The sequence below is a fragment of the Macaca mulatta genome, chromosome 14 (genome assembly GCF_049350105.2).
Source record: "Macaca mulatta isolate MMU2019108-1 chromosome 14, T2T-MMU8v2.0, whole genome shotgun sequence".
Taxonomy (NCBI): Eukaryota; Metazoa; Chordata; class Mammalia; order Primates; family Cercopithecidae; genus Macaca; species Macaca mulatta.
Window position 1 is genome coordinate 124015823 of NC_133419.1, and position 17628 is coordinate 124033450.

General features: G+C 41.7%; 1 protein-coding gene across 12 annotated transcripts in view; it reads left to right on the forward strand.

Annotated features, from left to right (window-relative positions):
* GRAMD1B (GRAM domain containing 1B) overlaps positions 1-17628 on the forward strand; it is a 269048-nt gene that overhangs the window by 48226 nt on the left and 203194 nt on the right. For 2 of the 12 annotated variants that reach the window (XM_077964556.1, XM_077964554.1), the window contains exon 1: positions 13783-14099. The exons of 8 other annotated variants lie outside the window; for them this stretch is intronic. In XM_077964556.1, the coding sequence (XP_077820682.1) occupies positions 14062-14099 (38 nt within the window). In that variant the 5' untranslated portion in view covers positions 13783-14061. Of the gene's footprint in view, positions 1-13782; positions 14100-17628 lie in introns of those variants that run through there. 2 more of the 12 variants (XM_077964548.1, XM_077964557.1) reach the window with 1 other exon arrangement.

A 17628-nucleotide genomic window follows, 5' to 3' on the forward strand; every position in this document is an offset into this window, starting at 1 on the left:
TTATATTCTTTTTCAGTATTTTGTGTGCACATTTGTTTGCAGGTGCGTGTATATATACTGGGTTACATCATGCTTCTTATTGTGGGCCACAGTCAAAAACTGAACATTATTATTTTTTGTTTTTTTGTTTTTTTGAGACAGAGTCTTGCTCTGTTGCCGAGGCTGGAGTGCAGTGATGCGATCTCAGCTCACTGCAACCTCTGCCTCCCGGGTTCAAATGATTTCTGGCTAATTTTTGAATTTTGAGTAGAGACAGGGTTTCACCATGTTGGCCAGGCTTGTCTCGAACTCCTGACCTCAAGTGATCCATCCGCCTCAACCTCCCAAAGTTCTGGGATTACAGGCATGAGCTACTGTGCCCAGCCCGTTGTTGCTTTTGTTTGTTTGTTTTTGTTTTTGAGACCGAGTCTCGCTCTGTTACCCAGGCTGGAGTGCAGTGGCATGATTTCGGCTCTCTGCAAACTACGTCTCCCGGGTTCAAGTGATTCTCCCGCCTCAGCCTCCCGAGTAGCTGGGACTACAGGCATGTGCCACTACACCCAGCTAATGTTTGTATTTTTAGTAGAGATGGGGTTTCACCATATTGGCCAGGCTGGTCTCAAACTCCTGACGTGATCCACCTGCCTTGGCCTCCCAAAGTGCTGGGATTACAGGTGTGAGCCACTGCAGCTGGCCATTGTTGTTTTTTAAAGAAATTGTTAGGGGTGAAGAGTTGGATTCACTCTGGGCTCTGCCACTACATAGCTCTGTGATCTCTGGAGTGTTGTTTAACTTCTCTGAGCTTCATTTTACTCATTTATGAAGTAAATGAATGACACCAAAGCCTTCCAGCCCTCACATTTTATAATTTTTAAGATAAATGAGAACTCAACTCTCTTTTAAGGGCTCTCAAGGGAGGAGATGACATTTTCTCCAAGTAAGGACTAACTAGTACCAATATACAATAATTCTCATCGAAAACACCTCTTCGTCTTCAGGCTCAGTTTATTCATTCGTTCATGCACCAAATATGTAGCAATGTGCCAGACACTGTTTCAGATGCTGGGAAGTCAACAGTGGAATAAAACATACAGATTCCTGCACCTGTGGTATTTACCCTAAAACTCCCCGTGGCAGTTTAGGTTTCTTTTTCATTTACCACATATGTAAAATGAAACAAAAATGAAAGCCTTCTGTAGACTTGAGAGAATGGTTATTGTTTTTTCAATAATTGCTTTGTATCCTCTGTTTGTCTTTCCATAAAATGGGAATGTAATCATGGAATGCTAGCAATACAAAATTTGAAGGCTTCTGCAGGTCTATAACGCTCAGAAAGGTGAGCTGACCTGAAAATCCCAAATAAATGGAAAGCTGAATATTCCAGACTGGAAATTATTATTTCCCTTGATTTTTTTTTTTTTTTTCGGGGAACACTCAAAACCACACACCATTCACTGAAAGGCAATTCACATTAAAAGGTTCCGTTTTGGCTTCTTGACATATCCATCTGCTCTCAGGAAACGGATGAGAAACTTCCTCAGGGAACTTTGGGAAGGGGCTGGCATGTTTCTGGCCCACAGACCTGAGACTCTCTTGTTTGGAGGAGGAGACGGATCAGTTGAAACCTGCAGGCTCTTGGCTTTCAGGATGCTTAAATCGAAAGCCTTAAGAAAGCTGTGGGGACTTGGACATCTGGAATTATCCTGGCCACCAGAGGGCATGAGGAACCTGTTGGTCACACCCCCAGGTAATCTGCCATTTCTGTCTGGGTTATAGCTTGGCAGTTTTACACAGGGTTAGTTTCATAACCTTTTCAGAGCATGAGGGGCCGAATCAGACTCCCAGAATGCCAAAGAAAATCAAATTGACAGGCTTAGGCTTATCTCTCTCATCTCCCAAAATTAAATGTGCAGGTGCGTTCATTGATTTAACAGGTATCCTTTGAGTGCTGCTTACGTACTGCCTCTAAACTAAGTTCTGCGAATACATTCAAAAAAGCAAAGCCTCGGCTCCACAGGCGCTCACAGTCTAGGCTTTTCCATAGACAATAGGCAAATGGCTCATTGCCCACTAAGGGAACTCCACAGGGTCCTGAATCTAAAGCAATGAGGTTTTTTCTTACGGTGAGGTGAAGGCTCTGGGGGTTAGGATCATCATCTTGACACTTTCAAATGAGAGAATGTAGATGTCTGTGAATGGGATTAGGAAAGTGGCCTTTTGAAGCCTTTAGTATTGTAGCTAAACTTTAGAACACCGGTGTGGGACTGACTGTATAGACTAATGGTAAATCCTAAGCCAGGAGTCACTGTCCCACCACGTAAACTTGACGGAATAATCAGCTTTTGTGGACTTAACGTTTTCTCAGCCACTCTCAGAAAAGGTCAGGACTCTATGACTGTTACACAACAGAAAACGAAATGAAATGGAAAGGAATTCTAATATGGCATTATACTGGTGGAGAAACCCAATTGGGATTTTTCTGTCCCCTTTGGTATGTTTTTACAGCTACTTGTTTGTTTGCATGGCTGATAACTCCCCCTCACCCCGCACTGTTCTTACTTTGTGTAGACACAGGATCTAGGTTATGTTAAAACTAGTATTGGAATTCAGAAGTGACTAATTGCCCAACCAAAGGATCAGAATTCTATTTTATTTTTCACAGTAACTTGGATGGGTTGATGTGTAAATGGATGGCATGTTACAGCTCACTGTTTTCTAAGAAAACAGCAGAATTGAGTGAAGATAAATTCTGAGACTCCCTCCCTTTCCTCCGCCATAGCCCTTGAGCCAGAGGGTGTTGTCCATAGGACAGACCGAAGGAGTTTGGCAAGACTACCAATGCGCTAAGGCACTCATGGGTAGTGAGCATTTAGACATAAGTGGAATTCACTAGGATGTACCGGGACTCTGGTAGAGATAATTTGAATTATCTCTAAATTGTGCTAAGCATGAATTCATGCAGGATAACTCTGCCTCCTAACACTGATGCTGACCCAGCCTGTCAATATTTACATTTTTGTGTTTTTCTAAGCTAGACCTCTGAAGACAAAAGCCCACTGCAGCTGAAAGCAGAATGTTGCTTCTATCCTCCAGATAAAGTACAATATCTATTGTTTCAGAAGACTAGATGCAATAGGACAAGAATTGAGCTGGTGTATTACACTTGCCCTCTTTTTTATGTTATTATTATTTACCCAGAGACAACGCTGATTAATCTTTACCAAGGACAATGGGAAAAGAAATATGATTACATAGTTTGGTTTTTTTAGGTAGTAAAAAGACTTTGACCTGGAATTAAGAAGACTTAGGTTCTCAATGCAGTTCTTTGTTTTATCACATAACTGCTGTGCCAGTGCTTTTGATAATTATGGTAATTTGGAAGGAGCACACCTGGCTGGAAATCCTTCCTTTGCCTCTTATTATGGGACTCATGCAAATTGCATAATTTCTCTGGTCCTCTTTTCTCATCTATAAAGTAGCATCCCACCTATCCTACTTCCCTTATTGAGTGTTATATGTGTAGCAGTGTTTTGATCTCAAAGGGCTGTGTACATACAGATGTTGGCGTTTATATTGGTAACTGTGCCTCGGTCATCTCATCTGATCTCTGAAATGCCCCATTCTTGCTCCCCTGACACTGCTAAGAACTTGCATATCTCAGCTGGGACACTTCTGGTATCTGTCTTGCCTGCCCTTCACTGTCTTGACAGCCAAACAGAAGTTTCTGAGAATGAGACTGCGACTGTCAATTATTTGTCTTTGGTTTTTAAAATGTGCCCACCATCCAGTCCCCTGGGTGCTCGTTACCACAGCAGAGCCTAATTACCTGTAGACAGATGACACATGCTTGAAACTCTGGGACTTTTGCCTGCAGTCAGCATGGATTCCTGCAAACAAGGACCTGTGAAAAATAAAGAAGGGCTTTATTTCTGCTTTCAAAGTCTGTGACGTAGGTGCCTGAAAATATAATTCAAACAAACTAACAACAAAACCCACAACAAGCAGCCCAAAGCAAGAAGCTTTAGAACATTTACAGTGTTCTTTCTCCAAAGGCGTAGTGAGTGCTCACCTCACGCTTTCCTTTAGTGGCGAACAATAGTTCTGTAACTTACCCTCACTGAGGTCCAATTAGTCCAAATTGTGGTAGAGTTGGACTTATTGAGTCACAAGATCAGACTTTAGAATTGTGTTCTCCGTCTCTGCTGTACCTTTCCCTCTCTGACCGCCTGTGCCAGGCAGGCTGATTCTAATCAGCACAGGGAGGCCTGCAGGTGGCTGAGACTGTGAGTGTTACCATTATGAGGTCAGGGACCAGCCATTTAGGACTCATGGAACGGAAGATTTGGGGACAAGAAAAAAGGAGCATATAGAAGCAAAAAAAACGGATGCCAAAAAAAAAAAAAACTTGTGGGTTGGGGAATCTTACTGACCAGAGGGGAGAGAAAGAAACGGAGGAGGAAAGGGGAGTGAAAGTGTTATGATGGGGTGGAAGGGAGGGAGATAGGATCTGGGGAGAAGCAGATTTCTTGCCCCAAAGTCTCAGAGAGAGAGAGAGCAAAACCAAATATTTTCTAGCAAAATCAGTTGTGCCCAGATGTCCTTAGATGCATCATCGGTGACTCCGATACTGCCAGGGAGTCCCACCTGCAGACTCACGGTTCTCTGCCTACACAAGACCCTGGAACCAGTCCCCTTCTGTTTGTCCCTGCTCCACCCACCAGTAGCACCTGCAGACCACATCCCCTAAGAGCAGTGAAGCCATCTCTTCTTCTTGAGAGCTGGAAGAGCACATGCTTACTGAGGGTTTGAGGAAGGACAGAGAAGATCTAGAAAGAAGATGCTGGCAAAGAGAACTTCCAGATCACTTTAAGTAGAGAGAGGCTGTGCTAGAGCGAAGAGAGCAGAGAGTGTCATTAGAAGACATGAGATCAGGCCCGCACTCTGCCACTTCATTACCAAGTGACTTCTAGGCAAGCTTTATTTTATTTACTTATTTTTACCTGTAAGACACATCTCCATCTTCATGCCTATCTAATGGTTTGAGAAAATGGAAGAAACCCCCAAAATGCCTTGTGTACCTCCCATAGCACACCACACTGCCTCACGTTTAAATATTTGAATAACTTAATCTTCTTTAGTAGGTTATATGTTCCTTGAGGGCAGGACGCTCATAGATTTACCACTTAGCATGGTGCCTGGCATATAGCAGGTATAATAAATATCTGCAACAGATATCTATTAATTAAATAAATGAGGAAGATGATGGCTTTGGGAATCCTGGTAGGTAGAGCTCTGGAAATCATAATGTCAGCTCTGGAACAAATCTGCTATTATTTAGAGTTGATGTAGCAATTGTGGTCTTGGTACTATTGGCTTAAGTTGACATTCCCCCAGAGATTTAGAAATATCCAGTGACCCCTTGCACATCCCTGATTTTTTCATTTTCAATTAAGGAATTAATTTAATCTTGCCATTTTATTATTATTGTTTTTTGAGGCAGGGTCTTGCTCTGTCACACAGGCTGGAGCGCAGAGGTGCCATCACGGCTCACTGCAGCCTTGACTTCCAGGGCTTCAGCAATTCTCCCACCTCAGCCTCCCTAATAGCTGGGACTACAGGTGTGCACCACCACGCTCACGTGATTTTTGTATTTTTTTGTAGAGATGAGGTTTTGCCATATTGTCAGACTGGTCGTGAACTCCTGGGCTCAAGCAATCCACCTGCCTCAGCCTCCAATTTTGATATTTTTAGGTTAAAAATATTTTTTATTGTTTTGAAAACAATTATTATGAACAAATGAAATCTATAATGATACTACTTAATACAACATAGAAAATTATGTTATATATAAATACATGTGTTGTATATATATGTAATACCTATACATACTCAGAGATACATAATGTGGTAAGTGTACGTGTATTTTTATTCCACTTCCAGCAAATGTATGCAAAAGTTATAATAAACTAATTAATATAAAATGGATATATGTTTATATTTTTAATTAGTTGCATTTCTTTTTTAGCGGAAATATAACGATTTCCTTAGTCATTTTGTTATTTGGTGTTTTGGTTGTTGTCAACTTTTCACTTAAATAAACATTTTCTCTTGCAGAATAAATAATAATTATTGCTGTTAAAGAAAAACTAAAGCCATTTGTTGGGTGCCTATCATGTGCAAGGCATTGTACTTGTCACTTTACCTGTGGTGTATCAGTTAATGTTCACAATGCACGATGTGCATATTAGTTTTCGTCTTTCGTGCAGAAAGAGACTGAGCCCAAAGAAGTCAGTAGTTCAGCTAAATCACACAAGCCAGTGAATATAGCGCCAGGATTCATACTCAGGTCTGCCTAACTCCGATGCCCCCACTCCCCCAAACTACAACACTCTTAGGAGCAGGATTGTAAGGTCAAAAGATATTACTAGCTTTATGGTTCTAACTACATTTTCCCACATTACTTTCCAAAAATGTTGTACTGATATAGAAAGCCCAACCCTGAGAACATACTATTTTCCCCATAATTTTGTCTGATTTCATTTTTTAAGCTAAGAAACCCCAAAGACCCATATGCACTCTATTTTTTATTTAGTTTTTATTTTTGAGATGGAGTTTTGCTCTTGTTGCCCAGGCTATAGTGCAATGGCGCGATCTCGGCTCACTGCAACCTCTATCTCCCAGGTTCAAGAGATTCTCCTGTCTCAGCCTCCTGAGTAGCTAGGATTACAGGCACATGCCACCACACCCAACTAATTTTTGTATTTTTAGTACAGATAGGTTTTCATCATATTGCTGAGGCTGGTCTCGAACTCCTGACCTCAGGTGATCTACCCATCTCGGCCTCCCAAAGTGCTGGGATTACAGGCGTGCACCATCGCCCCCAGCCTGCACTCTCTCTATTACCTTATAAGTGATGCACTTAGAGCCAAATTCATCTTGAGCTTGAGTATTACCTCCCTGGAATGAAGCCTCGATTGTATCACAGTCTGCCCTGAGCTCACCTGATCCTGGACTCTCGCCCTTATTCAAAGGTGGATTTCCTGCTCTCCAAACCAACGATGAAATTTCCACCCCTGCCTTCCCTCTTATCCTTCTTTATCCCTCTGAGAAATGGAGCAAAGCATATTCTGTCCATGGGAGAGATTGGGGCCCTCTGCTTTCTTTGACCTCTTTGTGTTTCCTTCATTGCATTAATAGCAGTGCTGGGGTAACATGTATCAGATACAGAACTAATCAATAAACATCAGGAAGTGTAATTATGGGGTAAGGGGGCATTGGGAAACGTCCGTACAAATTCAGGGACCATTTGCCTATAATATATTTTTTAAATGGAGGCATGAATTTAATGTTCCACATGGGAAGGAACCAGAGGAAGTACATGGGGTTTACTTCTATTTGTTCCCTCTCTGACGAGCTGCAGAATACGCGAGGTACCTTCAAATCCTTCAACCCATAGGTCTTCGCCTGAGGAGTAGGCAGATCCTGCAGAGATAAACCTTCAGAGGTCATCCAGGACCCCAGTCCCACCCCCACCCCAGCTTCCAAGAAGAGGGGCTGCACAGAGCAAGCTCCCGATGAGAAGCAGTTCTCTGACCTTCACTGACTTATGCTTTTCAATTGCGTCTTCTGTAGCCCTTGCGCAAGAATGACCTTGGGTGGCTTAGTAGCCAGATAGGACTGTGTCTGCATAAAAAGTGGTTGTTCTCAGAAGATGCAGCTCAAGTCATCATTTATTCAAGGTTGTCTAATGAAAACAAGTGGTTCTTATTTGTACAGTGGATGATCTCAGAAGGGCTTAGAAGAAACTGTTAGTGGTCTTAGAAATCCATCATCATCATCACCTTTTTTTTTTTTTTTTGAGATAGAGTCTCGCTCTGTTGCCCAGGCTGCAGTGCAATGGCATGATCTTGGCTCACTGCAACCTCTGCCTCCCAGGTTCAAATGATTCTCCTGCCTCTGCTTCCTGAGTAGCTGGGACTATAGGCACATACAACCATGCCTGGCTAATTTTTGTATTTTTAGTAGAGACGGGGTTTTGCCATGTTAGCCAGGCTGGTCTTGAACTCCTGACCTCAGGTGACCCACCCACCTTGGCCTCCCAAAGTGTTAGGATTACAGGCGTGAGCCACCGCATCCAGTCCATCATCATCGTCATTGTAATAATAATTATTATTCTTACTGGTATTTATTGAGCACTTATTGTGTACTGGGCACAGTGTTACGTACTCTGCACCACATCTCGTTTAATTATTCCAACAACCTTCTGTGATAGTACCAGTATTATTATGTTTTTATAGATGAATGCTTAGCTCCCTCTCTTATTGATATGCTTTGTTCAAATGTAATTTTCCTTATGGGGCTTACTCTGACTACCCTATGTCATCCCTATCCCCCTTGTCTTTGCATAACTCTCGCCACCTTCCAACCTGTTTTTTTATTTACTTAATCATTATGTCCATTGCTTAGCTCCTACCCTCAACCCATGAGAATGTTTGCTCCTCAAGGAGAAAGATTTTGGTGTGTTTTGTTCAGAACAGTGTCTGATTCATATAACTACTCAGTAAATTTATTCTAAGGCTAAATGAATGGATGAGTAAACCAAGGTTGAGAGAGTGAGCAAGTCTCTTGAAGTCCTTCAATAACTGGATAGTGGAGCAGGGTTGGAACTTTGCCTCGCTCTAGAGTCTTGGGGTTTCACCACCCCACAACACTGACTCTCTTTCAGATGATATTCTCACCTAAGCATGCATGCCCTTCGAAAGGTAGTTCATATTTGCTAAAATGCATTCAGAATGGCCTATGCGCGTCTTGGAGAAGCAGGTTGGTATGAAAGGCCCCTAAGGCTGCCAGGCTGCCTTTTCTTTTTTTTTCTTTTTTCTTTTTTTTGAGACAGAGTCTGGCTCTTTTGCCAGGCTAGAGTGCAGAGGCGCGATCTCGGCTGCAACCTCCGCTGACCAGGTTCAAGCGATTCTCTTGCCTCAACTTCCCGAGTAGCTGGGACTACAGGTGTGCACCATGACACCCAGTTAATTTTTGTATTTTCAGCAGAGATGGGGTTTCGCCATGTTTGCCAGGATGTTCTCGATTTCTTGACCTCATGATCCGCCTGCCTCGGCCTCCCAAAGTGCTGGGATTACAGGCGTGAGCCACCGCGCCCAGCCAAGGCTGCCTTTTCTTTGGGCCCCATTTATCTGAAATTCCAAAGCCTTGTCTAGGTCTCATGACGACATTGCTATCTTTTCAGTCAATGCATAGCAGAGCCAGGGGGTGCTTGGTCTTGGGATGAAGCGCTGTATTCTTGGTGAACTTCAGGACTCCTTAGATCTTGGTCAGGTGAAGATCATTTTTATCATTAAGGTCTTTGATCTGGGTAGGATGCAATTCTCTGACCATTTACTCTTCTGCCAGGGTAAATAAATGTCATTAGGTTCTCACTTTTTTCCAAGCGACTCATTTCTTCTTTCCGCAATTCTTTGTGTGTTAAAAAGATTTAATAGCGGCTCTCCTGTTAGTCTACTGATTAATGAACTAACTTTGCCATTATGCCTCATAGGCAAAATGGTGACTTTGAAGCTTGCTATTAGTGTTTGCTATTAAAATATAGTCACTGTTACTTTTTGGACCGATATGCGTCTTGGGAGTTCTAGGTATCATGCATATACACACAACCTTTGTTCAAAAACCACATATCTGCCATTGCAGTAGCTCAGCCAACAGTTAAATTGGTGTCTTATTACTGAGGTTTCTTTCATTTTTTCTATTGCATCAGGCTCTTCCTACGTTTTAGGAATAAATAAAAATGGTTTTAGCTTGGGTTGAAAGAGGATTTTCCCCTAGAGCTGATTTCACTATAATGTATAGCTTAATACAAAACCTAGCATGCGGAATACAGTTAGTCTTCAAAGTGGATTAGGGTTGGTGTGCTTTGGGCATTTCCAAGGCATTAGTTACAGTGCATTGAATTAGCTATACCAGTTGCTTCTCCTGTAATGAAAGGTGTAGAAAGATCCCCTGCTTGAGTAAAAGACCAAAATGCCATCTTTTAACTTCTATTGAGTGTGATGGAGATGATAATTGAATGGCAAAACCACTCCTGTTATAAAGGAGCAATGAAGCATTCTCTAGTTCCTGCAGAAAAAGCAAGTACAGAAATCTGAGATGCTGACCAGCCCAAGAGTTCTGTTCACACTAGTGATAAGAATGATGTGATAGGGATAATGGTCATAATTGTACCAATTGTTACCATTTTCTACTCCCTGCTACTCCACAGGCCTTAAAATAAATAAACCTCTATTTTAAGCTATTAACTTGACCTCAGTCTTTATTCATCTTTTTCTGTGTGTATGAGTAGGGAGCTACTGAAATGGTAACTGGATTTCATAAATGTGTGGCACTGTTTAGAAAAGGTGGATTTTTATAGTGTCCTATGGTGGCTGTGTGATATGTCCCTGTAGCCAGGCATAACTTGTTGCCTGAATGGATATCATTACATGAGTGATGAAAGTGTGATGACTATACACGCGATTGCAGACATAAAAATGAAGTAACCATCGACTTTTTTTTTTTTTTTTTTTTTTTTTTTTTTTACTGTGTGCTATGTGCTAGCGACTGAGCTAAGTGCTTTATGTGTATTATCTGTTTATCTTCCACAATAAGCCCTTGAGATGGGCACTATTATTATCAATCTGATTTTCATTGGTTAACTGAGGCACTGAGAGATGAATGAACTTGGTAATAAGTGGTGAATCTGGGATTTGAACTCAGATTTTCTATATCCAGAACCCTTGTACTTCACTTATGGAAGACAAGGTAACTATCAATGAAGTGCAAGGGCTACATTAATCTCAAACAGGTCATGTGATGGATATTAAGAATGCGTAGCCAGGGTGCGGTGGCTTAAGCCTGTAATTCCAGCACTTTCGGAGGCCGAGATGGGTGGATCACGAGGTCAGGAGTTCGAGACCATCCTGGCCAACGTGGTGAAACTCTGTCTCTACTACAAATACAAAAATTAGCTTGGCATGGTGGCGTGTGCCTGTAATCCCAGCTACCCAGGGGACTGAGGCAGGAGAATCACTTTAATCTGGGAGGCAGAGGTTGCGGTGAGCTGAGATCGCGCCATTGCACTCTAGCCTGGGTCACAGAGCGAGACTCCGTTTCAAAGAAAAAAGAAAAAAAGAATGTGTAATGGTATTTTGTACAGGCACATGCAATCATTGTGTAGTACAGATGCATTCGTGACTTATCAAATCAGGTACTAACTTAGGATGGAGATGTTGACATTAAAGTCTGAAATCACTCCACCCTGAAGGAGAACAAGCAAATCATGTGAGAACATAAACTCTGGCATCAGAATTGATCTTTACAAATTATATGAATGCAGTAAATGATCACACCCCCAAAATATGCACATCTATCATGTATCAATAAAACAAACAGGCTGGGCGCAGTGACCCACGCCTGTAATCCCAGCACTTTGGGAGGCCGAGGTGGGCGGGTCACTTGAGGTCAGGAGTTCGGGACCAGCCTGGCCAACATGAGGAAATCCTGTCTGTACGAAAAATATAAAAATTAGTCAGGTGTGGTAGTGTGCGCCTGTAATTCCAGCTACTCGGGAGGCTGAGTCATAAGATCACTTGAACCTGGGAGGTGGAGGTTGCAGTGAGCAACCTGTAGCTGTGGCTACAGGCACATGCTTCTATGCCTGGCTAATTTTTAAAATGGTTTTTTGTAGAGATCAGCTCTCACTATGTTGCCCAGGCTGGTCTCAAACGCCTGTCCTCAAGCAGCCCTCTCACCTTGGCCTCCCGAAGTGCTGGGATTATAGGAATGAACCACTGTGCCCTAACTATTTCATATATAAAATGTGGAAGCTGGCTTGCTTTCTCTAAGGTACTTTTCCACTTTGAAACTCAAATGGAATAAACAGACATTTTGGGGAAATAAAATGATGGCTTAATGTCAGCCTTCAAATCGGGACTGGCAGACATCCTTCAAACAGAAAACCATGGAAGAGGATGGTTATTTTTCTGGAGGGCTGGGCAGCAGCGGAACACAAGTCTGTCAGGGTGTCCCAAGGGGAGTTGGAAGATTTGCCTATCTGGAGATCTTTGAAAGAGGGTAGGATGAAATCCCCTGTCTCGGGGATGGTTAAGCTGGGGACCTTACCAGTAGGAGAAAGAGGATTGAATAAACTCCGATTCAGGGTATTTTCTTAAGAGTTGATAGATAAGCTGTTTTTTCCAAATACATTCTTGTTCCTTCCTTTAATTGCTCCTCAACGATTCATAGTCCAAACACCCTTACCTAAAAAACCCTGAACTTTGGTTAATCAGGAGTGAATGTTCTGGGCAAAAGGCATTAGTGTCCCAGGTTACTTCTCCCGAGACCTCCTCTGTGGTGTTGGCTTCGTGTGATATGATAATCTAAGGAACATTGTGACCACATTCAAGAGCTGCCCCTAGGAAAATGGCAGAGCTGAAGCAGATGATATTCTTCAGTTTTCTTCTCTCCAGAAGGGCATTATGGCAGAAGAGCAATTTCTAGGGACTTGCAGGCTGGGAAATAATTGTACTTGGTGCCTCTTCAAACCTCCCGGCCCTGTTCCTTGTCCTCCCCTGTCCCTCCACCATCATTTTTTCATTCATAGACATTTCATTCATAGACATAGAGCATAAATGTAAGTGCTCAGTCTGGAGCAGTGAGCTCGGTAACAGACAACAACAATGAATGGGACATAAATCCTGTGCGGATGGCAGCCACAGTCTGAGGGTGCGTGGAAAATGCACATCGCTAATTGTGATAAAGGTGGGAAATGATGTATTGGAAAGAGGTACGGGTAAACTGCTTTGAGGTTTTTTTACGCTAGTGAAGATTGATTAATAAATGAATACTGAGGACACTTTCAAAGGAGAACAGAAAGAAAATACATCATAAAAGGACAACTTGAAGAGCAAGAACAGACAGGGACTTGCTATATATAGAACCTGGGAACTGTGGAATGCTCTAGAATCTTAGACTTGCAAGTGACCATAGAGGTTATCTGGTCTCAAACTCATAGTGATACTGTCCCCAATAGGTTCACTCTGGGCTTTACCACTTCCACAGAAGGGAACTCATCATTTATTTTTGGATTAACAGCATCTGCTGGGCATGGTTCATGCCTGTACTGCCAGCACTTTGGGAGGCCAAGGCTAAAGGATTGCTTGGGACCAGGAGTTCAAGACCAGCCTGGGCAACATAGCCAGACCCTGTCTCTACAAAAAATAATAAAAATTAGCCGGGTGTGGTGGCACATGTCTCTAGTCCAGGCTGCTTGGTAGGTTGAGGCAGGAGGATTGCTTGAGGCCAGGAGTTTGAGGCTGCAGTAAACTATGATTGTGCTACTCCACTCCAGCCTGGGTGATAGAGACCCGGTCTCTTAAAACAACAACAAAACAACAAAACAAAACAAAACAAAAAAAACTATCTGTTGCAAGAAAGGAGTAGGGGAGTGTGTGTGTGTGTGTGTGTGTGTAAATGAGAGAGAGAAAGAGAAAGAGAGAGAGGGAGCAAGAAAAAAGAAGCAAAGCAGTAGACTAGATTTTCAGTACCCTAGTGGGCCTCTGCCTGAAGGACATATGGGGCCAATGAGTGCTGACTGGCTGTTCTTTGAGTTAAGCTGGGGAGATTTTATTATGGTGGGAATGGAACCCAGTGTCCTTGTTCCAAGGTCCAAGGTCCTGCATAGGTAGCAAACTTGCACGGAATGATCATGTGAACAAGCCTTCAAAAAGGAAGACTTTGCTCTGGCTAGTAAGATTTAAACCGTTGCCTGACTACATTCTGGAAACAAGTTAGATCTACCCGTGGAAGCTAAATTAGAATCTTAAGACCACGGAAAGGCTACTTTTAAAGGTCTTTTATTGTTTACTAAGCTACTATTTCAACAGAGGATGGCAAACCTCATTTTAAGCAAATGAACATAGTGGAGGCTTGGACTCTGCAGTTTTCTCCTCTGTGGTCCAAAGTGCCCGCTTGGAGCCTTGAGTCTGCAGTCCTCGGTAACAGGAGCCAGGAAGCACCAGGACTTACCGAACCCTGATGATTCATCTCGGATCTATAGGTAGACTTCTTAATAGGTAAGAGATACTAGAGACACTTGGGTAAAATTATAAATTAGAGCTATACCTACATTATTAAAGGTAAATAAGAAACTGATTTTGTGGCCTGAACATGCCATGAAGAGAATGTATTGCTAATATAATAATTTATTGCAAGGGAGTTCTGCTAAATATTTGGGATAGTGTGTTTTTTTTCTCTTTAATATTTAGAATTCAATACAAACTCCCAAGGAAATTTAGGGAACAAATAGAAACTGACTGAATTAAAAAAGAAAACAAAGGGTATTGGTTTGCCAAATTGCAACTCCAAATTAATTAATTTGCCAAATTGCAAATCAGCTACATGTCTTCACAAATGATGACAGGGAGAACCTGTTCGAATGTGTATTTTATAGAAAGTCAAAAGAGAGCAACAGTGAAGTGGAGAAAACACTGGTCTGGGATTCAGAATACCTGGGTTTAAGTATTGACCTCTGCAGTTCTTCATCTCTCTGAGCCTGAGTTTCCTCATCACTGCAATGGGAAGGAATGACACTCACCTCAAAGGATTATTATGAGACTTAAATGACAAAATATAGTGCCTTGCTCATGAAATCTTAGGTGAATCTGAAAATTTTTAGGACACTGAAACATTTCTAATCTATACCTGACTAAGCAGATTTTTCATGTGGTTCAAGTCCTAGGTATCACATACTTGCTTTAAGGTGAAAGGGCAAGACCATGTAAGTTAATTGTTTACAGACACACTTTTAGTAAGTAGTGATGTTCTTGCCAAGTTGTATATCAATCAAGTAAAATGTATTAGGGGAATTTCCCACATACAGGTATCCTGTTTATGTAAAGCAAAAAGGCCTTCCCAAGTGCCAGTAACCATTCTATACCTTTTATGCAAATCTACACATCCATGTGTTGGGATTAGTTCTAGTGAGGTATTTGTGTTTGATTAACTTCTTGCTCTGTGTGGGCTTATGAGGGAATTAGACGCACACAGAATGTTTGCCAACAAATTCAGACTGGCTGTTAGGACTCCTCTGTGCAGTTTGTTTTTTAATTATTCTCAGAGGTCAAATTATTATGTTCAAAATAATACTAGAAGTCATGAAGGTAGCGCTTGACTGAAAGATATTTGATTTACATAAAACAGTTTCAGCTTCAGCTTCGTGATGTTGGTCTAAAATTTATCTTGCCTATGCCTCAGTTTCTCATCTATGAACCTGAGTCAGATAGAGTAGAAGAAGGATGTGCATGGGATGAAATAGCTAATGCTTCTTCCAGGTCTATAAATCTGTCACCTAAGGAAGGTGGTATTTTTACTGCTTATAAAAATGTCCAACTGTCAGACAGAATTAATATGTCTTCCAGAGGTATCTGCTTACATCCAGGGAGTGGTTGACGGCATAGAATATGAAGTTGTTTCTTTTCCTGGGAAAGGTGACATGTTTCATGTCTATTTGGACACCCAAAGTTATGCAACAGATGACTTTCTCATCTGAGTGTGCCTTATTCAAGTTTATCATTGAATTAAAATTTCATACATGTAAAGAAACAATGTATTTTAATAAATATTTTCTGTAAAACAAATGATTTGAATTATACGAAGGATCATGCCAGATTCAGATATTTTTTAAATCTGTATTTTCATACATCAGGATTGCCTGAAGCAAAGTAGACCTTTCCAGTCGATAGACCCTGAAAGCTACAAAAAGACTTTGTAGATTACTTAGCGTAACTCATCCCTAAATCTCAATTTCAGAGTGTTTAAAATGCCATGTAGTCACTGGATTGAGGCAAAAATGTGAGCACAGTGGTCCTGAGTCTCCATTTCTAGGAGAGGGATGGGGGTGGATACAACAGGGGTGCTTGCCACTAGGGGCAGCTCTGGGGCGGAGCGCAGCAGGATAGAGGAAACGGACTATTTCTGAGAAGTGAGAACATCCCACAGTGTGAATTTCATTGAGGCAAGAGTTCGTGCCAAGTGCAGAATTGCATAGGGGTGAATAGTTTACAGTTACTCCCTCAAGATGCATTGTTTGCAGAAAGATAAACCTGTCAGGGTACAGTAGGAATGGTTGTCCAGAGCTGGGTTACAGGGGCCACCAATGAAAATCCTCCATGGAGCCTAGTCTTCTTCAGCTCCTTCCTGTGTCATAACAAAGCAATTCCGATTTTTTGCTTGACACGACATTTAAAGGCTAATATCTCCCTGGTGTTCGGCAAACATCCTGTCCCATCAGAACAAACCAGGCAACTGTTTTCTAGGTTTTAAAAACTTTTTCATTACATTCATTATGCTTCAAACTGTTATTTTTGCAATTCCAATAGCACACCATGCTTCCTACACTTGACCTCAGCCAAAAGGCCGAGAAGCGATCAAACCGTGCTTTCTTTTATGTCTCAATGCCTCTGCACATGTGGGTCTTCTGCTGGAAATATGGCCCCCTTGTTCTACATGGAAAACGCCGCTGCTCACCTTCAAACCTTGACTAAGAACTGTCTTCTCTGTGAAATTCTCTCTGGATCAGGATTCTTCTCCCTGTTTTCATATTGCATTTGGTACACATTTCTCTTGAAGTGAATTTACCAAACTGTAGTTCTTGGATTGGTTTTCTGCTCCTTCCTCCCTTCCCCCAGATTTGAAGCAACTGAGGCCAGAGTCATCTTTGATAGGCATTCAAAAAATATTTGTAGGAAGCAGTAATCATTTTTCATAAACTTTCAGAAACTTCACACTACTCACTATTATGGTATGCTTAGAGTCTGGGAAGACTAAATACTTTTTGATTGATTTGCTAGATTACCAGGTACACCACGAAGCTCCAATTTTCTTAGCAGATATAGGCAGAACTCCATTGTAAATGGCATAATCATAGTCACATTTTGTTCCTCTAAAACATAACATCTACCAACAATAAAACACACACACACAAATTAAAAGAGAAAAAACCTTATCCCCAACCCCAAATGTTCCCTCTCCTCTCCTTCTCGCCTCCACTCCTCTCCTGTCCCCTCTTCTCTTTCTGTCTCCTTTTGCTCCCACTCCAACCACAAGTAACTTTTCACAGTCTAACTCTAGGCATTAGAAGGGTGTTTAACACATAGTAAATGCTCAAAAACTATTTGAGAATAGATGTCCCTCCTTCCTTTTGCTGACAAATTTCTAGAAAGGGCAGTCTAATCTTGCAGCTTCCATTAATTCATTCCCTATCTACTCTTTAACCCATAGCAATCTCATTTCTTCTCTGACCACTCTACTGAAATTGTTGTCTCAAAGGTCATCAATGACCTAATTACAAAATTTAATGGAATTATCTCTATCTGTCTTCTGCCTGACTTCATTATAGGATATAGTAACATTTATCCCTTTGAAATGTAGTATAATTTTAAAAGTATGAGTTTTAAAGCAAAGAGACCCTAGTTTAAATTTGTGTTCATCTTCTACTAGCTGTGTGAACTTGGGCAAGTCACGTTGTAAAATCTCCCATCACCTTGAAATAGGACTTTTGATATTTATTTCTCAGAGTTGTTGCAAGGGTCAGCTGGGATTTTG